The sequence below is a fragment of the Schistocerca gregaria genome, chromosome X (genome assembly GCF_023897955.1).
Source record: "Schistocerca gregaria isolate iqSchGreg1 chromosome X, iqSchGreg1.2, whole genome shotgun sequence".
Classification (NCBI taxonomy): domain Eukaryota; kingdom Metazoa; phylum Arthropoda; class Insecta; order Orthoptera; family Acrididae; genus Schistocerca; species Schistocerca gregaria.
Window position 1 is genome coordinate 198,187,296 of NC_064931.1, and position 24,538 is coordinate 198,211,833.

At 45.4% G+C, this 24,538-nt stretch overlaps 1 protein-coding gene across 1 annotated transcript in view; it reads left to right on the forward strand.

The window, feature by feature from the left end:
• LOC126297845 (O-acyltransferase like protein) overlaps positions 1-24,538 on the forward strand; it is a 359,960-nt gene that overhangs the window by 284,576 nt on the left and 50,846 nt on the right. Inside the window, exons 4-6 of the mRNA XM_049989097.1 lie at positions 7,703-7,911; positions 17,581-17,663; positions 24,228-24,421. Coding sequence (XP_049845054.1) covers positions 7,703-7,911; positions 17,581-17,663; positions 24,228-24,421 — 486 coding nt within the window. The remainder of the gene's footprint in view (positions 1-7,702; positions 7,912-17,580; positions 17,664-24,227; positions 24,422-24,538) is intronic.

Sequence of the window (24,538 nt, forward strand, 5' to 3'; positions counted from 1 at the left end):
GTATAGAGATCCTTGCAACTACTGCTCTCGCAAATTGTAACGTCAAAACAGGCAACCTCCTCCTGATTGAGCGTCTGTCGTGCAACGAGTAAAGTGATACATTCCGCCACTCCTTTAGCCCCCAGAAACGCGTCTAAATTCTTTAGGTATGCCTTCGGGTGGGGCTGCGCGTTCGGCCGAACTTGGCATGCATCGGTAATGCGGCTTGCAAATTCGCTGGCGTGACCTGAGGTACAAGGCCATTACCTTGTGGCATTGCAGACACTTCTTGCTCGAGGAATGACACTCATATTTGTGTTCCCTTGGATGATTTACTTTCCTCATCTACGCGTACAGAGATATCTCTCATCTTCGCGTTAACCCTCGCTTCTAAGCTGCCAGCCTTCGTTTCACACTCTTTTCTCACCTCATTTAGGTTGTTGGTGACCTTCGTTCGTACCTTTTCGGTTTCGGTCTCCAGTTCGTGCCTAACTTCAGCAATCTGCCGATCACGCTTTCGATTGCAAAGTTTTAGTTCAGTTTCCAGTCTTTCGAACCGTGTTTTATTCTCCTCCCTTATGACTGTTAATTGTGATGTGTGGTTTTTTAGTATCGCGAGAATCCGATCTAGTGGACTCAGACTTTGCGTATCCCCCATAAACGTGCCATGTGTTTCCTCGCAAACCCCTGAATTTCCCTCAACTGGCTTGACTGTTTCCATATTTATCAGTGTCCCAGACCTCAGTTGCATAGAGAAACTAAACTAAAAACGAAAAGCACTCCACAGAACGAACAGAGACAGTACAACGCCGATGAAAACGCTGGTAACAGCGAACAGAACATTGGAAATCACAGAACAGAATATTCACAACGACAAACTACACATTCTAAAACTACATCAAAAAATACGAGGAAGCTGTGGGAACCAAAACTGACAACACTAGCTACCGCTGTATCTACTTTATATGTCTATTTGCAACGCACTTAGCACACACAAACACACCATCCATGCGCCTGTCATCTCACACAAAGAGGTTAACTTATGCTAATAACGGAATGGGGATTCTTTCTGAGTCGTGTCTCGAAACTTAAAAGTTCTCATACTAACAACAACGTGAGAATGAAGTCAAATCGAAGCCCCACGTTGGGCGCCAAAATTGTAGTGAACTCGAGAAATTGTTTTCTGACATCAAATACCATGAAAATTAGCAATCAGATTGCCCCACGTTGGGCGCCAAAAATGTAGTAAACTCGATAAAATACTCTCCCTCTGCTGTCGAACATGAAATGACGAGCAGATGACTAATGCGATTGCCCCACGTTAGGATTCAAAATTGGCGGATGAAAATTTCAATGCAGCCCAATAACAGATCGCCGTTTCATCGCCACGCCTCTCCTTGAGGGGTGGAAATTTCCTATCTGGCGTGGGCTGTCGTGTGCCCTGTGCATCTTTCTCACTATTTCGCATTCTTAAGATGTTTTGCAGCATTCCGAGGCTGTTGGGAGAGCAGCTACACAACACTTCTTTATAACCGCTCTCTCTGCGGCCCCGTCTCAAAATCTGCTGGCGCCCGTCATGTAAAAGGAATGTCCTCACTGTCGAGGAAAACATCTTCTTAAGAACGCTGGCATCTTTCAGACGCCTCCCTGCCCCGATTTCCCGCGCGCTTTTTGCACGCTCCTCCCTGTGCCCGTGGGGTGCTGGAATTGTCGGCACATCCCTGTTTCCTAAGGCAGGCAAAATGACTGTCGCAAGGCCAGAAGAACTCGGATGCTTCCGCGCGTACATTCTTGGCGTTGCGTCCTAATGGCTGCAGGTGTCCATCAGCTCTCGGCACGCTTCTCACTGTCAGACGAGCCCTTCGCATCGTGTTCCTCCCTCCTTGAGCGAGGCGAGGACGTCGGCCCGGCTTCCCGCTGTGTGCTTGCAGAATGACTGCACCCGGGGGCTCGCCCCAGGGAGTCCGGCCCCTTCCTCCTCCACGGCCGCTCGCGGCGACTTGGCGAAAGTGACTGCGGTATTACAGTACTTACGTCCTTGCTGTTGGGAGATATGATTGTTAAAGAGCCTTTTAAATCTGTGGAAAGGTAATATGTTTTCAACACATTGAGTCGTAGCAAGGCGGTCGTTCCAGGCTTGGACTTAAAGTTGTAGATCATTCTTATCTTCACTAGCCAGTAGCACATCATCAGCATACAGTACATACTACTACAATCGGAACTAGCCCAGACCAGACCCTTCGAAGACACAAGTGTGTGCCTTTCATGTAAGTAACAGGGAAGCTAATCGTGAGCTACATATTGCATGGTCAGGCATCCAACTCGGGCATCATCACACACCTAAATACTTGGGAGACACTCTCGATAGAACTCTGACATTCAAAACACACTGCAAGAGCACCAAAATGAAAATATCCGCCCGTAACAACCTAATTCGCAAACTATCGGGGACACAGTGGGGATCACATCCACAAACTATTTGCTGTTCTGCAATGGCACTGTGCTTTTCTACTGCTGAATATGCTTCCCCAGTCTGGTACAGGTCATCTCATGCCAGACAGGTAGACATTGCTCTCAACTGGAGGTTGATCACTGGTTGCTTAAGACCTACCCCCAACTGATAAGCTCTACTGCCTGGCTGGAATAGCGCCACCATGGGTACGCAGAACAGTGGCTGCCAACAAGGAGAGACTGAAAGTGGAACAGGACAGTGCCCATCCACTGCACGGACATAATCCACCACAGCAACGGCAGAGATCGCGAAAGAGCTTCCTGAGAACATCCGAGAAGTTCACCATTTCACCAGAGAAGGCAAGGCTGGAGTTCTGGAAGAAGTCGACGCCTCACCTGCAGACGCCAGAAGCTGAAGAACTACCACCTAGACACAACGAGAGCTGGCTGGTGTGGAAATCTTTAAACAGATTACGATCAGGAGTTGGACGATCCAGAGACAACCTGAAGAGATGGGCTTCATAACAGAAGATACGTCCTGTGACTGTGGACAAGAACAAACCACAAGCCACATGCTCCAGTGCATTTTGTGCCCCACATCCTGCACGAAGATTGAACTCCTGCAAGCCACTCGAAGCGCCTTGGCGGTTGCAAAGTACTGGATACATGTAATATAAATACAATTTGTGTATATATATGTACATATTTATTGATGTGTATGGCTACTGTAAATTTTTATGTTTCTGATTCGAGAATAAAAGCATACAGTAGCGTCCAGGGTGAGGTTTTCTGCAGGTTTCTCGTGATGGTAACCATGACAGTGATAAATAGGAGCGGTGAGAAAGTAGATCCCTGATGAACTCCCAAGGAAATGGGGAAGTCGTCAGATAGTCCTGTGGCTGACAGCTTCTCGTACTGGTAGAGCGGTCTGACCCACCTAACGAGCTCTCCAGGTACTCCATGCTCTCGCAGGGCAAGCCAAATTAACTCGTGTGGTACTCGGTCCAAGGCCTTTTCGAGGTCGAGAAAGGCAAAGTGTAGATGTTTTGACTTCTCACGGTGCTTTTCGATAAGCAGGCGAGCTGCATGGATAGCGTCTGTCGTCCCACAGCCTTTCACGAATCCACATGAGAGACTGATAATTTATTAATTATTAAATTATTATAATTATTAAATTAGAGCAGCATTCGTTAAATCTAATTGCACTATCTGATTAAAAATGTGTGGAGACCTATTACTGGACATTAATATGGGGTGTGCCCACCATTCACCTTCGTTTTTGTGGTAAGGTCTTATGGGACCAAACTGCCGAGGTCATCGGTCCCTAAGCTTGCGCACTACTTAATCTAACTCAACTAACTTACGCTAAAGACAACACACACACACCCATGCCTGAGGGAGGACTCGAACCTCCGGCGGGGGGAGGCGTGCGGACCGTGACAAGACGCCTCAAACCACGCGGCTACCCCGCGCGGCTTTCGCCTTCGTGATGGCTTGATCTCAGCTGTGGACCCTTTGAGTCAGGTATCTTAATGCCTCTGGAGAAAATGAGCTTTCTTGTCCGAACCATTCACATCTTCTTGCTTCTCTGCTGACGACACAATATTCCCCGCCTTGTCCCCCTCACATGACATCTAGTGGCCAATTCCGCATGCATGTAATGCGACATCTGTGAGGAAAGTTATGGGACTGACAACACAGAGAGCTATCTGGCAACGCTGCTTCGTTCTACTTGTGTAGACCGGTGTGTCCATCCCTTCAAGATGTTGAGTCCGATTTTCAGCTCCATACAGCCATCACGTGATTTTTAAGAGCGAAATCAGTGAAGTTGTGTTTTTGTTGTGTGTTACGGAAATGGAGCAGCGGATTTTAGAGCAACGTTATGCCATCGAGTTTTGCGTTAAACTTGCGGAATCTCCGAGTGCGATATTTGAAAAGTTGGAACAGGCCTAAGGGGGACGTTCTTTATCAGGAGCACATGTATTTTGCTGCCCCACAACTCTTTTTTGGAAGGACGAGAACACGCTGTACCTTGCTCAGGGAGACCTTCAACTTCAAAAACCGACAAAAGCGTCCAACGATTGTGTGCTCTAGTGAGAATGCTCCCCCAGAACAAACTGTCAACTAAGTTTTTTACAAATATGTCCTCGAAAGACTCAGGAAAAGGGTAAATTTAGTGAGACTGGACGTTGCAGACAATGGGATGCTGCATCTTGACAACGCCCCATGTCACATGGCCACTTCATCGTGGAATTTTTTTGCCTTAAAAGGCATTCCTGTTGTTCCACGGCACACTATTCACCTGATCTGAGTCCTTGTGACTTTTTCCCCCAAAATTGAAAAATGTCTTAAAAGGGCGTCATTTTGCGGCTCTGGAGAACGTTAAAAAGAATGTGACCGACATGTTAAAGGCCTTAGGAGTTGAAGTCTTTCAGCGCTGCTGCCGAGACTGTGATCGAGGACTCCGCCGGTCTATAGCTGAAGAAGTGAATTACTTTGAAGGGGAAAATATTACTTTAGACGAGACAGTGTACGAGGTGGTACCCAAAAAAAGATGGAGTAACATTGCTTTGGACGAAGCTTGTACACTCCTGGAAATTGAAATGAGAACACCGTGAATTCATTTTCCCAGGAAGGGGAAACTTTGACACATTCCTGGGGTCAGATACATCACATGATCACACTGACAGAACCACAGGCACATAGACACAGGCAACAGAGCATGCACAATGTCGGCACTAGTACAGTGTATATCCACCTTTCGCAGCAATGCAGGCTGCTATTCTCCCATGGAGACGATCGTAGAGATGCTGGATGTAGTCCTGTGGAACGGCTTGCCATGCCATTTCCACCTGGCGCCTCAGTTGGACCAGCGTTCGTGCTGGACGTACAGACCGCGTGAGACGACGCTTCATCCAGTCCCAAACATGCTCAATGGGGGACAGATCCGGAGATCTTGTTGGCCAGGGTAGTTGACTTACACCTTCTAGAGCACGTTGGGTGGCACGGGATTGTCCTGTTGGAACAGCAAGTTCCCTTGTCGGTCTAGGAATGGTAGAACGATGGGTTCGATGACGGTTTGGATGTACCGTGCACTATTCAGTGTCCCCTCGACGATCACCAGAGGTGTACGGCCAGTGTAGGATATCGCTCCCCACACCATGATGCCGGGTGTTGGCCCTGTGTGCCTCGGTCGTATGCAGTCCTGATTGTGGCGCTCACCTGCACGGCGCCAAACACGCATACGGCCATCATTGGCACCAAGGCAGAAGCGACTCTCATCGCTGAAGACGACACGTCTCCATTCGTCCCTCCATTCACGCCTGTCGCGATACCACGGGAGGCGGGCTGCACGATGTTGGGGCGTGAGCGGAAGACGGCCTAACGGTGTGCGGGACCGTAGCCCAGATTCATGGAGACGGTTGCGAATGGTCCTCGCCGATACCCCAGGAGCAACAGTGTCCCTAATTTGCTGGGAAGTGGCGGTGCGGTCCCCTACGGCACTGCGTAGGATCCAACGGTCTTGGCGTGCATCCGTGCGTCGCTGCGGTCCGGTCCCAGGTCGACGGGCACGTACTGTGGAGACCTCACGCCCCACGTGTTGAGCAATTCGGCGGTACGTCCACCCGGCCTCCCGCATGCCCACTATACGCCCTCGCTCAAAGTCCGTCAACTGCACATACGGTTCACGTCCACGCTGTCGCGGCATGCTACCAGTGTTAAAGACTGCGATGGAGCTCCGTATGCCACGGCAAACTGGCTGACACTGACGGCGGCGGTGCACAAATGCTGCGCCATTCGACGGCCAACACCGCGGTTCCTGGTGTGTCCGCTGTGCCGTGCGTGTGATCATTGCTTGTACAGCCCTCTCGCAGTGTCCGGAGCAAGTATGGTGGGTCTGACACACCGGTGTCAATGTGTTCTTTTTTCCATTTCCAGGAGTGTATATCACGCACTCCTGTCGCTAGGCGTGTATAGTGCAACTGATTGCCAGTTCAGAAACCGCCTGTGTTGTCGGACTGGCTTGGTTTGTTCATCTGCAGTGATTGTTCTTTGCTAGCGTTGTTTTGTTCTTGTTTCGTTTTTACTATGGGAAGATCAAGAGAACAAGGTGCAGCTGTGAAATTTTGTTTTCTACTCGGTAAAAATGCTGCTGAAACTGTTTTGATGTTGAAAACAGTTTAGTAAGATGACGCTATGGGAAAAACTGGAGTATACGAGTGGTTTGCTCGATTTAGACATGGGGACGTGTCGATTGATGACAGACCTCATTCTGGACGTCCATCAACTGCCCGAATCGACAAAAATGTTGAAAAAATTCCAAAGCTTGTGCTCACAGACCGTCGACAGACAATTGATCAACTGACAGAGATTAGTGGGTTATCTTGGAGCTGGTTCAGCGAATTTTAAAAGGAAGAAGGGTCCGCGGCTCGCGGTCTTGCGGTAGCGTTCTCGCTTCCCGCGCACGGGGTCCCGGGTTCGATTGCCGGCGGGCTGAGGGATTTTGTCTGCCTCGAGATGACTGGGTGTTGTGTGTCTTTCTTCGTCATTCACTAGCAAGTCGCCGTAGTGGCGTTAAAGAACTTGTGGAGCGGCGGCCGAACCGACCCGCGAGGGGTCTCAAGGCTACCAATGCCATACGCTCATTATTATTAACGGAAGAAGGGAATGAAAAAGGTTACTGCCACCACGACAACGCAGCTGCACACACAGCCGTCTCTGTCAGACAGTTTTTGGCTAAAAATGGCACAGTTCCGCTGCCCCACGCACCTTACTCGCCTGACCTGGCTCCGTGCGAAATGGTTCAAATGGCTCTGAGCACTACGGGACTTTAACAGCGGAGGTCATCAGTCCCCTCCAACTTAGAACTACTTTAACCTAACTCACCTAAGGACATCACACACATCCATGCCCGAGGCAAGATTCGAACCTGGGACCTTAGCGGTCGCGCGGTTCCAGACTGAAGCGCCTTGAACCGCTCAGCCACTCCGGCCGGCAGGCTCCGTGCGACTTTTTCTTATTTCCACGCACGACAAGGGGCATGAAAGGACACCGATGGAGATGTCAGCCATTTTTAAAGATGAGTACAAAACCAGTAGAAGCACCGGTGGGAAAAAACGTATTAGTTGAATTGAGAGTATTTTGAAAAGGATAAGGTTGTTCTGTAAACAATTTGAAAATGTATAGCTTCTAAAAATAGTTCCGGTAATTTTGTACCCCCTGGTGTGTAAGTTGTGGAGTGCCCGGCTTGAGCGGTGCGCTTTGCCCACAGCCGGGGCACCGCGTGCCGCGCTTCTCGAGCATCAACTGGGGCGTGTGTGTGCCGCGCTCGTGCGGCGCCGAAGACGTGCAGCTGTCGCTGGAGGACGCACTCGACTCGCACACGGCTCGCACCGGCCTCAGGCCGCGCGTGCGCGTCAACCCGCAGATGTGCTACGTGCAGCAGTCCTGGCTCCCGCCCGCCTCCTTCCTCCTCGTGGGGTGAGTACCCAGCACACTCTTCTTTCTAAACTACCGGCTGATCAGAAACTCAGTACAAATTTGAAAACAACAAATCACGGAATAATGTAGATACAGGGGTACAAATTGACACACATGCTTCGAACGACATGGGGTTATACTAGAACCGAAAAAAATTACAAAAGTTCAAAAAACGTCCGACAGATGGCGCTTCATCTGATCAGAATAGCAATAATTAGGATAACAAAGTAAGACAAAGCAAAGATGATGTTCTTTTCAGGAAATGCTCAATATGTCCACCATCATTCCTCAATAGCTGTAGCCGAGGATTATGTTGTGAACAGAACTGTAAAACATGTCCGGAGTTATGGTGTGGTACTGGCGTCGGATGTTGTCTTTCAGCATCCCTAGAGATGTCGGTCGATCACGATACACTTGCGACTTCAGGTAACCCAAAACCCAATAATCGCACGGATCTGGGAGGCCAAGCATGACGAAAGTGGCGGCTGAGCACACGGTCATCACCAAACGACGCGCGCAAGAGATCTTTCACGCGTCAGCAATATGGGGTGGAGCGCCATATTGCATGAACATCGTACGTCCCAGCAGGTGTTTATCAGCCACGCTGGGGATAATGCGATTCTGTAACATATCGGCGTACCTTTCACCCGTCACGGTAGCAGTTACAGAACCAGAATCACGCATTTTCTCGAAGAAAAAAGGCCCTATAACGATAGATGTGGTAAATCCAACCCATACCTTGAATTTCTCGTCGTGCAATGGAGTTCCCACGACAGTTCTAGGATTTTCGGTAGCCTAAATTCTGCAATTGTGGGCGTTGACAGACCCTCGGAGCGTGAAATGAGTTTCGTCGGTCCACAACACGTTACTCAACCAATCGTCATATTCCGCCATCTTCTGAAACGCCCACACCGCAAACGCCCTCCGCTTCACTAAATCGCCAGGTAACTGTTCATGATGCCGATGGATTTTGCACGGATAGCATCTGAGGGTACGCCTCAGTGCCAACCAAACAGTAGTGTATGGAATGCCGGTGCGGTGTGCGACTGCTCGAGCGCTGACTTCCCCGTGCATAGACGAACCCGCTAGTCTCCATTTCTTCCTGAACTGTCTCAGCAGCATTACGTCTTGTGCTCGGTCGGCCACTACGGGGTCTATCGTCTAAACAACCCGTAGCTTCGAACTTCGAAATCATTCTCGCCACAGCTGCATTTGTCAATGGACCTTTACCCGTTCGAATCCCCTTCCTATGGCGATAAGATCGTAACGCTCAACTAGCACATTCCCCATTCTGATAATGCAGCTTCACTAAAAGCGCCTTTTCAGGTAACGTCAACATGCTGCGACTGCTGGCGCATCTGATTCTCTCTCTCATTACAGCTCCTTTTATACACGATTGTCATGTGCAGTCACTGACGTATTTCTGTCCAGCGCCATCTGTCGGACATTTTGTGAACTTTGTTTTTTTTTTTGTTCTAATAAAACCCCATGTCATTCCAAGCATGTGTGTCAATTTTTACCTCTCTATCTACATTATTCCCTGGTTTATTAAGTTTTCAAATTTATATGGCTCTGAGCACTGTGGGACTCAACTTCTGGGGTCATCAGTCCCCTGGAACTTAGAACTACTTAAACCTAACTAACCTAAGAACATCACACACATCCATGCCCGAGCCAGGATTCGAACCTGCGACCGGAGCGGTCGCGCGGTTCCCGACTGTAGCGCCTAGAATCGCTCGGCCACCCCGACCGACTCCCGACTCAAATTTATACTGATATTTTGATCACCCGGTACAACTGTAAAAGTAACGACTACGTTTTGTAACCTATGCACTTGTTAAGACACCTCTACGTACCGCAGTCGCAATGGAACAACAGTTTCCGAACTATTCAAATGTGTGTGAATTCCTAAGGGACCGAACTGCTGAGGTCATCGGTCACCAACAGTTTCCTAGAATACTGTAGAGAACGAGTAGGCTAATGGCAGGTGGTCAGCCGGAAAGTAATAGAAAGAATTACCAAAAGCTGTCCTCGAGTATCGATCTGCGGCCATCTTCTGGAACAGCAATCGAGCCCCTCCTACAACTTCTAGATGGGGATGAAAGCTCAGGCGGAATTGTCGCCTACGCAGACGACCTATTAGTTGTAGTCACTGCAAACAACAGAGCCCGGATGCGAGAGAAAGCCAGTGCAATACTACAAAAAATTACGCAGTGGCGTCACAACAGCAGGCTCAGGATATCCGAAAACAAAGCAACATAACACAATACTGAAACGATCACTCCAAAGGAATCCTTCGGTTAAAACAGGGGACACAAACATCAAACGAGCACATTTTACATGCTATCTTTGAGTACATATAGATGTCAAATTGAATTTTCACGAAGACATAACGCTAACGACAGACAAAGCAGAAAAATACTACATAAACTGACGAGGCTAAATTCAAAACAGTACATACTACCTCTAACCGTCATGCGGACGTAGGACTGTGCGCCCTTTGAATCAGCATTCAGCTTCGGAGCTAGCACGTTGGCACACGGACTGAACCTGGTCACTAACAAAGTATCGGTAAAACGAGGGGAGGGAAGTGTCCTAGTTAGGCTCTTAGGAGCATTCGTCACCACCTCCGCGGGCGCACAGTGTGTGGTGCTCGGAATATGCCAGATAGGTATCACGATCAAATACAGAGCTGCAAAGTATTAGTCGAAGACGGGAAGACTAGATAAGGTAAACACAATAACTGGTATACCGATACAGACGGTATATCACCTTAAAAATTGGCGTTTGCGTATGTTGCAAGATGACTGGAATGTCAATAGTAAGGGGCGTAGGACTGTACGACTTCCTCCATGGCAAAAAGGAGTGGCTGAGAATGAAAGATATCGATCTCAGTCGCGGTATGGTACATTTCTAAACTGAGCGAGGAGGTTGTACCACGCACTCGTGCCGCGTGAGTCTGAGACAGACACCTACATGCACATGTTCGCAAGAAGGTTCCCCAGAACTTACTATCTTCTTCTGCGGGTAGTACGTGAACAATAGATATACGCTACACTTAGACTACACAGAAACAAACATGCATATATACACAATAATAAGAGACCAAGAGCAATGGGCGCAATTAAATGCATTAACAAAAAAAAAATGGTTCAAATGGCTCTGAGCACTATGGGACTTCTGTGGTCATCAGTCCCCTAGAACTTAGAACTACTTAAACCTAACTAACCTAAGGATCCTTTCTTTCAGGAGTGCTAGTTCTGCAAGGTTCGCAGGAGAGCTTCTGTAAAGTTTGGAAGGTAGGAGACGGATACTGGCAGAAGTAAAGCTGTGAGTACCGGGCGTGAGTCGTGCTTCGGTAGCTCAGATGGTAGAGCACTTGCCCGCGAAAGGCAAAGGTCCCGAGTTCCAGTCTCGGTCGGGCACACAGTTTTAATCTGCCAGGAAGTTTCATAACCTAAGGACATCACACACATCCATGCCCGAGGCAGGATTCGAACCTGCGATCGCAGCAGTCGCGCGGTTCCGGACTGAGCGCCTTAACCGCTAGACCACCGCGGCCGGCCATGCATTAACATATAGTATTTCGAAAACAACACATGAAGAGTACCTGCGTGCACGACATAACAGGCATGCATATATGCAACGTAATATCGGTCTCCAGAATGTGGACAGCGACATCCACAGCGACAACGACAATGAAGAAGAATAGAAGGAGGAGGAGGAAGATGAGATGTAAAAGTAAATAAGATACCTATAATTATGAATCAGACATTAAATGCCGAAATGTACTGAGAGATTTTACACATCAGTCAAATAACAGTTACAGGTAGCGAATACTAGAGTAAATGTGCTGCAAATCTACCCAAGAAAGCACCCAACGTTGTACGTGAATGAATACCTGATGTTGATGCACAGGATTTGCAATACCATTTCTCTACAACTAACTATAAACTATTTTGTTGTAACTAGCGGTCAACAGCTCGAAGAAACCATTCCGAGGTCTTCATCACCAGTCACAATTGGGGATGGCACTAAAAAATAAATCTCTCATCTGTCCTATCATCTCTTTACATTCTTCTTAAAACAACAAAATTTTATTTATATCTCAACCTTAAATTATTGTTATTTTTAAAAAAGTATTATTCTGTGTCAAATGCTGCAGACAAAAACAAAACAGAAAGCTATAAAAAAGATTACAAACTAAAACTGTAATATGTACGACTTGTTTTAAAATATTAGGACAGAAATCTTTAGACATAAAAGTAACTACGGTCGTAACCTATGGTAGTGTTATTGTACCAATACCTTTCACGGTATATATCGACGACTTAGTGGATACAAAAAGCTGACCACAGGTAAGGCAGATGCCAAACTGAGATTCAGTGGGAGAATCCTCAGGAAATGCAATCCACCCACAAAGGAAGTAGCTGACAAAACCGACTTTCGACCACTATTGCTTGTCAGTCTGAGACGCATACCAGATAAGATTGATAGAGAAAATAGGGAAGATCCAAAGAAGAGAAACGCGTTTCATTTCTCATTCATTTAGCAAGCACGAAAGCTTCACCGATTTGCTCAGCCAACTACAGTTGCAGACGCTACAGGTGAGGCGTTCCGCATCACGATGTGGTTTATTGTTAAAGTTCCGAGAGCGTGAGTTCCTAGAAGAGTCAACAAATACATCGCTTCCTTCTAGGTATATCCCGCAAAAATCCCACGAAAGTAAAAATAGGGAGATTCGAACTCTCACAGCGGCTTACCAGCAATTATTCTTCCTGCAAAACATTCGCAGCTGGAACAGGAAAAGGGGGAAGTGACAATGGTACACAAAGTGCCCTCTGCCACATACTGTAAAGTGGCTTCTGGTGTATAGATGTAGATGTAAATAGCGCGGGGTACTTGTGAGTACGCGTGTTGGGAATTAGCAGGGGGGGGGGGGGTGCAGAAAAACAAATGTATTAAGGGACAGCCTGCATTGGAGAACACAAATATGATTGAAACAGAAATAAAGTGGGGAAGGCATGTAGCTAGTAGAATGGATGGTAGCTGTACCAAGGGCATTCTTGGTCGTGTGTCACTTAAGACTGTAGTTTATGGAGAAGTCTGGATACGCCAGTGAATGTCAAATGGCTGCTGTTGATGTGGTAGCCCATTCAGCGTTCTGTACATGTAGCCAGCCATGACCAACCTCAGCTGTCGCAGAAGACCTAGTGTCAGTCAACTCTTAGCACTTGGGTTGGGGGTAAATGTTAATTTATACTAACTCGAGTTTACGCCTTGACGAGCACTGAGAGATAAGACAACTGGTTTTCAAGTTATACCGATGAGTGTTTCATTGTGTCTTTCTCCCACTCACCAGTCCAATCAAAATGTTACCAGTGTCTTTGGATAAATGCTAACTAAATCTCGAAGCAGAGTTGCACGATGTGATAGCGCGATACAGATGATCCGTCCCTCGGATAGGGACACTTTCATGTGTTTGCGTGACACGATTTATTGAACCCAAAAAACATACATTTCAAACACTGATAGAATTAAACTAATACTGACAGATGTAGAACAGATATGACGTCGACAGAATACAAGAATAGGTCCAGCCAGAATCAGCGTTAAATTCATGAAGTTTTATAGCAACGGAAATGACTAGAATGGCTTTTTTCGTGGTATCAGAATAGCACCTGAATAGACTCATCGCTGCCTGACTGGTTGCAGTAATAACTGGGTTCTCTATTGTCCGTTTAATCCTTTATTGTTGCGTGTCCAAACTACTAGTGCTGCGAAACTTTAGATCCAGAGCAGGGAGAGTGATCGTCCTGTTCTGTAGACTTTGGAGCCGTTCCATGTGCATACTGTGCCCACATACTTGAAGATGGGACTGTGGGACTGAGTGAGGTGCTACAGTGCTTAGTTAGCTCACTGGGCTCGCATTCGGGAGGACGAGCGTTCAAATACCTGTCCAGACAACCAGATTTTGGTTTCCTGTGATTCCCCTAAATTGCTCCAGGCAAACATTGGGATGCTTTTCTGAAAAGGACACGGCCGATATCCTTCCCCATCCTTTCGTAATTCGGGGTGCTCCGTCCTTAACCACCGCGCTGTCGTAGGGACGTTAAATTCTGATCCTCCTTCCTTCTTCGAAGATGGGGAGTACAAGCTTCATATACATGGTGACTAGAAGTTTGAGCGGGCTCCAGAGTGCGGGTTCAGGAACGGATAAAGTTCTTGCAGCCTTCCTATCACTTTCTTGTGGAGGTCATCCATGTGTTCATCGCACGTGATGCGATGGTCGCTGGTGATACACAGCTACAATTCGAAAGTAAAATTCTATGCACCGACTTGACAGAAAATCCTAGGAAGTTCTGGTCTTACATTAAATCAGTAAGTGGATCGGAACATCATATCCAGACACTCTGGGATGATGATGGCATTGAAACAGTGGATGACACGCGTAAAGCTGAAATACACTCCTGGAAATAGAAAAAAGAACACATTGACACCGGTGTGTCAGACTCACCATACTTGCTCCGGACACTGCGAGAGGGCTGTACAAGCAATGATCACACGCACGGCACAGCGGACACACCAGGAACCGCGGTGTTGGCCGTCGAATGGCGCTAGCTGCGCAGCATTTGTGCACAGTCCCCGTCAGTGTCAGCCAGTTTGCCGTGTCATACGGAGCTCCATCGCAGTCTTTAACACTGGTAGCATGCCGCGACAGCGTGGACGTGAACCGTATGTGCGGTTGACGGACTTTGAGCGAGGGCGTATAGTGGGCATGCGGGAGGCCGGGTGGACGTACCGCCGAATTGCTCAACACGTGGGGCGTGAGGTCTCCACAGTACATCGATGTTGTCGCCAGTGGTCGGCGGAAGGCGCACGTGCCCGTCGACATGGGACCGGACCGCAGCGACGCACGGATGCACGCCAAGACCGTAGGATCCTACGCAGTGCCGTAGGGGACCGCACCGCCACTTCCCAGCAAATTAGGGACACTGTTGCACCTGGGGTATGGGCGAGGACCATTCGCAACCGTCTCCATGAAGCTGGGCTACGGTCCCGCACACCGTTAGGCCGTCTTCCGCTCACGCCCCAACATCGTGCAGCCCGCCTCCAGTGGTGTCGCGACAGGCGTGAATGGAGGGACGAATGGAGACGTGTCGTCTTCAGCGATGAGAGTCGCTTCTGCCTTGGTGCCAATGATGGTCGTATGTGTGTTTGGCGCCGTGCAGGTGAGCGCCACAATCAGGACTGCATACGACCGAGGCACACAGTGCCAACACCCGGCATCATGGTGTGGGGAGCGATCTCCTACACTGGCCGTACACCTCTGGTGATCGTCGAGGGGACACTGAATAGTGCACGGTACATCCAAACCGTCATCGAACCCATCGTTCTACCATTCCTAGACCGGCAAGGGAACTTGCTGTTCCAACAGGACAATGCACGTCCGCATGTATCCCGTGCCACCCAACGTGCTCTAGAAGGTGTAAGTCAACTACCCTGGCCAGCAAGATCTCCGGATCTGTCCCCCATTGAGCATGTTTGGGACTGGATGAAGCGTCTTCTCACGCGGTCTGTACGTCCAGCACGAACGCTGGTCCAACTGAGGCGCCAGGTGGAAATGGCATGGCAAGCCGTTCCACATCCAGCATCTCTACGATCGTCTCCATGGGAGAATAGCAGCCTGCATTGCTGCGAAAGGTGGATATACACTGTACTAGTGCCGACATTGTGCATGGTCTGTTGCCTGTGTCTATGTATCTGTGGTTCTGTCAGTGTGATCATGTGACGTATCTGACCCCAGGAATGTGTCAATAAAGTTTCCCCTTCCTGGGACAATGAATTCACGGTGTTCTTATTTCAATTTCCAGGAGTGTACTAAGCACCTTTTTCCAAAGCTGTTTCACAGAGGAAGACCGCACGGCAGTTCCTTCTCTAAATCACCACACGACATCAAAATAAGTGTCCAAGGAATAGAAAAGCAACTGAAATCACTCAACAGAGGAAAGGCCACTGGACCTGACGGGATACCAATTCGATTCTACACAGATTACGCGAATTAACTTGCCGCCCCCCACCCCCTTCTAACAGCCGTGTACCGTAAGTCTCTAGAGGAACGGAAGGTTTCACGTGATTGGAAAAGAGCACAGGTAGTCCCAGTTTTCAAGAAGGGTCGTCGAACAGATGCGCAAAACTATAGGCCTATATCTCTGACATCGATCTGTTGTAGAATTTTAAAACATGTTTTCTGCTCGCGTGGCTGCTATTGGTGGCCGCTTTGGCCTCATTTTCTTTTCTTCATACTCTTTACATTCCAACAAAATGATGGGATATTCCACTAGGATACTGCACCTGCTCATCAGGAAGGAAACCCAGACTCTACTCTGTAGGACTCAACATGGATTCCGGAAATAGCGATCGTATGAGACCCAACTCGCTTTATTTGTTCACGAGACCCAGAAAATATTAGATACAGGCTCCCAGGTAGATACCATTTTCCTTGACTTAGGTACAATTAACAAGGAAAAACTGAGCAACATTTTTTCAAAGATACAAAATAGGTTATCAGATTGTAGGAGTAAGCCTACTTCATAAAGAATCAATTTGAGCTCACCAATTAAACTTTAATAAAACAATTGACACATCTGCCAACAATAAAACAAAGAAATCTGTTTTACAAGTTAAATGATAATATACTACATAAGTAGCTGTAATGCATTAATTTATAACACTGTTAGCAACAGACCTGTGCAAAGTGTTACAATATATGAGATATCGTGTGTTGAATAATTTTACTCATGGAATGCAATGTGGACTGTATTCCTACTTGCTTTTCTAATGTGTTAATTGTTTGCTTATAGAATTCATTTTGGTCTCCTCTCATCCTCACATCAGGTGACTGAATGTCATATTGAGTCCTGAGTGAACTACCCTTCCTTTTTATCTTTCCCTAACTGTCCATCTTGCCTTCCCAAGGAAGAAACTAATAGTTCCCAAGGCTAGAATACTGTAATTTTCTTTTATGTGCACATTGGCAGTACTAAATTTTTTGCCTCCTGAAGATAAATACAGCCCAGCAATTACTTCTCAAAATATAACAGTTTCCTTTTCAAATGTCACAATTCTTATAAGACATGTGACATTTGTAAAGGAAACTCATGACAGCTGTATGTCAGAAATGATAATATATGTCTTGGTGATGATGCCTGGCACGAATTATTTCACACTGATGATCAGGTTTCGTTAAAGTATGATCACAAGGCACTGTGCAGGTTAGTAATGGGTCACTTAACTTCGTATATACATCAGTTTAAGGTGGCTACTATTGGTGGCCGCTCTGGGGCCATTTTATTTTCTTCATACTATTTACATTCCAACAAGATGATGGGATATCCACTAGGATACTGCACCTGCTCATCAGGAAAGGCATATGTAAACATAGTACAATGAGTCTTTTGCAGAATATTGATACTGGTACTATATATATTTTCAAAAAGTGCTTGTTTAGTTTGATATCCAACTGTCCAGTTTAACTGATAATTAAAGAAGGAATTGTCATATTCTGTATTTATATATAATGAAGAGATGTACGATAAATGTTCAGCTTAACTGCTCTGGAAAACATGAGGATAAGCATTTATAATTTTTACCATTTTTCTGTTTCAGGTCACTGTTTGTTGTAATAATTGGTATTGCTGTAACTGCCACACTCTATGATAAAACCGACAAGAAGGAAGATAAATTTCATAGTAAGTATCAGACACATTGTATGAGCAAAAACGTGAAGCACCCAGAAGACAATGTCTAATGTCAATGAAAGATCATATATGTGCACACCATTGGCCGGAACATAAGTAGTTAGGGTTTTAGTTCTCGGTGACAGGAAAAATGGTGACTGCAGTGCACTAGTGTTGTCTGTGTTTAATGTTGTTACCACACCTGGTATGCAGTTTGAGCAGTGTAAGATTTTGAATAATCAATGTGAAGGACACGATGATGCCACATACTCATGTGAGGCAGCGTTATTAGCATCTGAAAGAATTTGAAAGTGGCCTCATTGTGGAACTCCATTTGGCTGCCTGGTCAAACCGTGCTACATTCAGATCCATCAGGCATTTGGATGTGACAGTGGCCTGATGTCGGACTGCATGGTAACGTAAAGGATAGGCATTTCCGTCGTTAAGGGTATAGTTGACCATATCTGACCACCACAAGTTAGGACCATGCAACATGCCCATTACAGCCCCAAACATTGGTAGCAGTTACGTCTGTAAAATAATGGAGTATGTGTGTGGAACGATTTGAAGTGGAATGATCATATAAATTTAGTTGTTGGTAAGGTGGGTGCCAGGTTGAGATTCATTGGGAAAGTCCTTAGAAAATGCAGTCCATCAACAAACGAGGTGGCTTAAAAAACACTCGTTCGACCTATACTTGAGTATTGCTCATCAGTGTGGTATCCGTACCAGGTTGGATTGACGGAGGAGATAGATAAGAGCCGAAGAAGAGCAGCGCGTTTTGTCACAGGGTAATTTGGTAAGCATTACGGAGATGTTTAGCAAACTCAAGTGGCAGACTCTGCAAGAGAGGCGCTCTGCATCGTGGTGTAGCTTGCTGTCCAGGTTTCGAGAGGGTGTGTTTCTGGATGAGGTATCGAATATATTGCTCTCCCCTACTTATACCTCCTGAGGAGATCACAAATGTAAAATTAGAGACATTCGAGTGTGCACGAAGGCTTTCCGGCTGTCGCTCTTCCCGCGAACCATACGCGACTGGAACAGGAAAAGGAAGTAATGACAGTCTCACGTAAAGTGCCCTCCGCCACACACCATTGGGTGGCTTGCAGAGTATAAATGTAGATGTAGACCTAGATGTAGATGTAGATGTAAATCTGCATCTGCCATCTGACAACAAGTAAAGGACTGCCCTCAGCATTCTGTGTCATCCCACATCAGTGGTCAGAGACTAGCAGTAGCAAGACCAGGGAATTACCATCCCATGTATAAGCTGTTGTTAACACAACAACACAAATGCCTGCATTTGGAGAGGTGCCTGACCAGGAAGCACAGACTGCTGGTCAATGGTGTCACATTGTGTTCAACAATGAGTTGCAGTTCTGCACTACCTCAAATGACCACCGTTAGTGAGTGTGGTGGTGATCTGGGGAAAGGTCCCATTCTTCCAATGTAATGAGGAGCACAGTGGTGTTACTACTGGCATCACGATGTGGAGAGGCATCAGGCATGACTTCAGGTCAGGGCTGGTGGCTTTTGAGGGAACTCAGATGGCACAAACATCTTGTATCCTCACGTTCAAATGGCTCTGAGCACTATGGCACTTAACTGCTGTGGTCATCAGTCCCCTAGAACTTTGAACTACTTAAACCTAACTAACCAAAGGACATCACAGACATCCATGCCCAAGGCAGGATTCGAACCTGCGACCGTAGTGGCTGCGCGGTTCCAGACTGTAGCGCCTAGAACCGCTCGGCCATTTCGGCCGGCGTATCCTCACGTGTTACCTCTCAAGTGACAGTATAGTGGTGTCATTTTTCAACAGGACAGTGCTTGTCCACACATGGCAAGTGTCTCTCTGAACTGTCTGCATTATTCTGAGGTACTCATTTGACCAGCAAGGTCCTCAGATCTGTCCCCAGTGGAACATGTGTGGGACCAGCTTGGATGTCAACTCTGTGCCAGTGCCACTATCCAGGACATTAAGGGCCAGCTACAAAAATTATTGGCTAGCTTGCCCCAGGAGAGGATACAATGGCTTCATGACACCATTTGCAACTGAATCAGCACATGCATTCAAGCCAGAGGGAGTGCAACATCATGGTGATGAGTGGGGTGGTACTGCCAAGTTCTTTGAAAATTTGACTTGCACACACACACACACACACACACAAACCACCACCACCATACATACATCCACATTCCAACACCCATGTCAACAGCATAAATCACAACTTTCTTATTAGACCTCACTAATGTTCTTCAGTATACATTCAAACAATTTAATTTCACAAACTCTATAAAAGTAAGCATATTTTGACCATACTTTCTTCATTATATATAAGTTTCTGCTATTTCCTTGAGTTTATGAAGAGAAAGGAGTCACACAAGGCCAAATCTGAAAAATAGTGGATGAAATAACAGAGTATAGTGCAGTTTGATAATTTTTATCAGTTGTGTGAGCAAGTGTGGCATCCTACTGCAGAAAAATATTAATCTGTATCACATGGGCCTCTTCTGCATTGGTTCTATGTTAAATTTATCTCATAACAGGCATAATGTGGCTATTTATTCATTTTTCCCTGTTGAAGATATTTTAGTGTGTATATGAACAAAACAAAACTGAAGTTAGAGATAAAATGAAATGTTTGGTTCAAGTGTGATCTCATGTTAGAGTAAAGACTTATGAAAATTGTTAGTTGGTTTATTTGAGAGAGGGAACCAAACAGTGTGGTCAACGGTCCCATCAGATTAGGGAAGAATGGGAAAGGAAGTTGGCCATGCCCTTTCAAAGGAAACCTATATTAAAGACTGCTGGATGCAGATTTGAACCATCATCCTCTCAATGCGAGTCATGTACTAACCACTATGCTGCCTAGCTCGGCCTTATCAAAATGACCATTATAAAATATCTTCCTTCCTTTAACACTATTCAAATAAGTAATAACAACCCTGTTTTGCAGGTTTGTTTCATGAATTGTTCATTCATTCGCAGATTATGTTCCATGGGTCTCAACATGAAACATAAAATTATGGAATGTGAAGTAGTCTGTGACTCTCTTAGCACCAAGACACATCTATTATAAAGTGCCAAAAAAAGAAGGGGAATTCAGCAATCAGTCACAAATAAAATCTGCATTTTATTGCAGATCTAGATTTCAGCTGTTGAACATCTATATTCAAAGTATTTAAACTGAGTCATATAGACTCATCAAGTTTGTGACAACAAATGTTACTACATGACTTTAACACATACATAGTCAGAGAATCAGACTATGTACATGTTTAAGTCATAAGGTAACATGAAACTTCCTGGCAGATTAAAACTGAGTGCCAGACCGAGACTTGAGCTCAGGACCTACGCCTTTCACGGGCAAGTGCTCTACCAAATGAGCTACGCAAGCATGACTCATGCCCCATCCTCACAACTTTAATTCTGCCAGTACCACGTCTCCTACCTTCCAAACTTCGCAGAAGCTCTCCTGCATACCTTGCAGAACTAGCACTCCTGGAAGAAAGGATATTGCTGAGACATGGCTTAGCCACAGCCTAGGGAATGTTTCCAGAATGAAATTTTCACTCTGCAGCAGAGTGTGCACTGATATGAAACTTCCTGGCAGATTAAAATTGTGTGCCAGACCAAGGCTCGAACTCGGGTCCTTTGCCTTTCGCAGGCAAGTGCTCTACTTCCAGGAGTGCTAGTTCTGCAAGGTATGTAGGAGAGCTTCTGCGAATTTTGGAAGGTAGGAGACGAGGTACTGGTGGAATTAAAGCTGTGAGGATGGGGCATGAGTCGTACTTGGGTAGCTCAGTTGGTAGAGCACTTACCCGTGAAAGGCTTGGATGTCAACTCTGTGCCAGTGCCACTATCCAGGACATTAAGGGCCAGTTACAAAAGTTATTGGCTAGCTTGCCCCAGGAGAGGATACAATGGCTTCATGACACCATTTGCAACTGAATCAGCGCATGCATTCAAGCCAGAGGGAGTGCAACATCATGGTGATGAGTGGGGTGGTACTGCCATGTTCTTTGAAAATTTGACTTGCACACACACACACACACACACACACACACACACACACACAAACCACCACCACCATACATACATCCACATTCCAACACCCATGTCAACAGCATAAATCACAACTTTCTTATTAGACCTCAGTAAATGTTCTTCAGTATACCTTCAAACAATTTAATTTCACAAACTCTATAAAAGTAAGCATATTTTGACCATACTTTCTTCATTATATATAAGTTTCTGCTATTTCCTTGAGTTTATGAAGAGAAAGGAGTCACACAAGACCAAATCTGAAAAATAGTGGATGAAATAACAGTTTATAGTGCAGTTTGATAATTTTTATCAGTTGTGTGAGCAAGTGTGGCATCCTACTGCAGAAAAATATTAATCTGTATCACATGGGCCTCTTCTGCATTAGTTCTATGTTAAATTTATCTCATAAGATATTTTAGTGTGTATATGAACAAAACAAAACTGAAGTCAGAGATAAAATGAAATGTTTGGTTCAAGTGTGATCTCATGTTAGAGTAAAGACTTCCTAGTTCGAGTCTCAGTCTGGCACACAGTTTTAATCTGACAGGAAGTTTCGTATTATCGCACACTCCACTGCAGAGTGAAAATTTGATTCTGGCATATGGTAACATGCTCACAACTTACTGTCTACTTGAATGAATGGTCACCACCAAACTGTGGCCACGAATATTGCTGATGATCCAGTTGCAGAACACTTTGCTGGCCCCAATCTCTGCAATTCTCCACATCTGTCTCCACCCTGCCTCGGGATCCTAATTTCACTATCTTGCATCCACACCTTCCTTTTCTCTATTCTGCCCCATCTCCCCAACCAATTCACTCCTCACATCATCATCATTGTGCTCTTCATGAACTCACTAAAGCTGGTGGCCGTGAGTCACATTCTTAATGTCTCCTCCAGTATTGTGTATTCATCCAGCATACTAAGCAGGTGTTGTGGGGGCACTCTAGCTAAAGGATCCAAGTATTTGTCTGAAAGCTAGCAACATTTTCAGTCTTTCCTATGCTCCTGTGGTTTCAGTTCCTCCTTTCCTAAATTAATGGTGTAAAAAATTGTGTATTCAATGTTTGATAGAATACGTATTTAATATGAATAATATTTCCTAGAGTATAGCACCAACAAGATGTTTTTATCCTCAAAATTGAGTTACCCAGATAACTTGTAGAAGGTGTGTCTCATAAAAGTGCCTTTAATTTCAGGAGACTCTCAGTTTCTGACTTCCATTGGCAGCCTGAAATTTCATTAAAAAGTAAATACTGTGGTATATAATGCATTGTGTCCATTTATTGACACTGTGAAATATTATACTTGCTTTTGCACAAAAGTTGCTTTCTTCATTATTACTCAGAATAACATAAAATTTGAATGGAATTTTATCAAAAAGTGGGAAACATTATGGAAACAAAATATAAATTAACAAATTTTTCCCACTAGATGGCACTCTAAGTGTCATAACATAAATGAGTTTGGCTAAAAATGACAAATGAATTGCAATGTGATGGCTATGGTGTGAGTTGCACGTTAAACCAACCATACTGTGCAATGTGCATGACTGCCAAGTTCCGCATTTATCAATTGTACCACTTTTAGTTAGGTAATGTGGCTAATTTTGTATGGAACCAATGCAGGATATTTTGTAGAATTTTATGCACCATGCCCACAGACATGTCTACAGGTCAGGTAATTCCCTGTGCACTACATGTCTGCAGGCCACTGCTCGACCCCTCCTGCAGCACTGTGTCCACATCTTCTACTGACATCAGCTCAATTGTTTTCCTCCCTCTGTCACAATCCACTTCGAAAGAACTTGCCTTTTTGAATTTTGTAATCATTCTCTTCAGACCCTTAGCAGACATCAAACCAATGTCTTTTTCATACCCTTGAATGTCCAGAACTTCTGCAGAGCTTCAGGTGCACAGTCACCATTTTCGTAAAAGAGGTCTAACTGCAGCATTCACAATCCTACATTGAGTCAGTCATGCTGAGTGAGTCAGACACAAACTGAGGAACAGCCATGTACTCTGCATTTTTTATTTTGCATATTCTGCCATATACAGTCACATCTAGAGGTAAATTTTCCATTTTTTTTTTTTGCCGTAATGTTTCGCCCTTTTTTGATAATATTCCATTGGAATTTGACATCATTCTGAGAAGTGGTTCTTTTTTAAAAGCAATTTTAAACTGAAACTTTAATTAAAATCACTCCATATATACATCAGTGACTTTGTTTCATGTTCCAGTTGTTTTAGAGTAATAAGAAAATTATATAATGTGCATGAATTCTCTAGAAACAAAGAATGTATGTTAGAGCTCATTCATCTGTACTGACCTGTTAGTGGAATATTCTGCTACATTTAATATATTGTACAAGGCATGATAACAAGCAGAAGATCATTTACACTAATCATGTCTATTATTTTTCAGACTCACATGTTACATGTACTTAAATGAACCATTTCTTTGTGTGCTATGTTACAGGGTAAGTCTTTACACTCGGTAACATATTGTCCATTATTATTTTCAGGTCAGAAAATGGAACTTTTAGAATGCTTTTCTCTGAAGAAAAATGTAAGGAAACTGATAAGCATGGAAAGATCTGCAGATGATATTGAAAGTATCCATGGAATTCGAGCAATTAATGCTTATATGCTGCTGCTTTCACACAAATCAATGGCATTATTTTTCAATCCTTACATGAACCGCACCGACATGGCAGAGGTATTATTTCTCATGATTGTGAAGTGAATGTGGTTGAATCACGCCCAACACAATAGTAGTAGAAGTAGTTTAGGAATGTCAGTATTTGTGAAATGACATACAAATTATTTTCCTAAA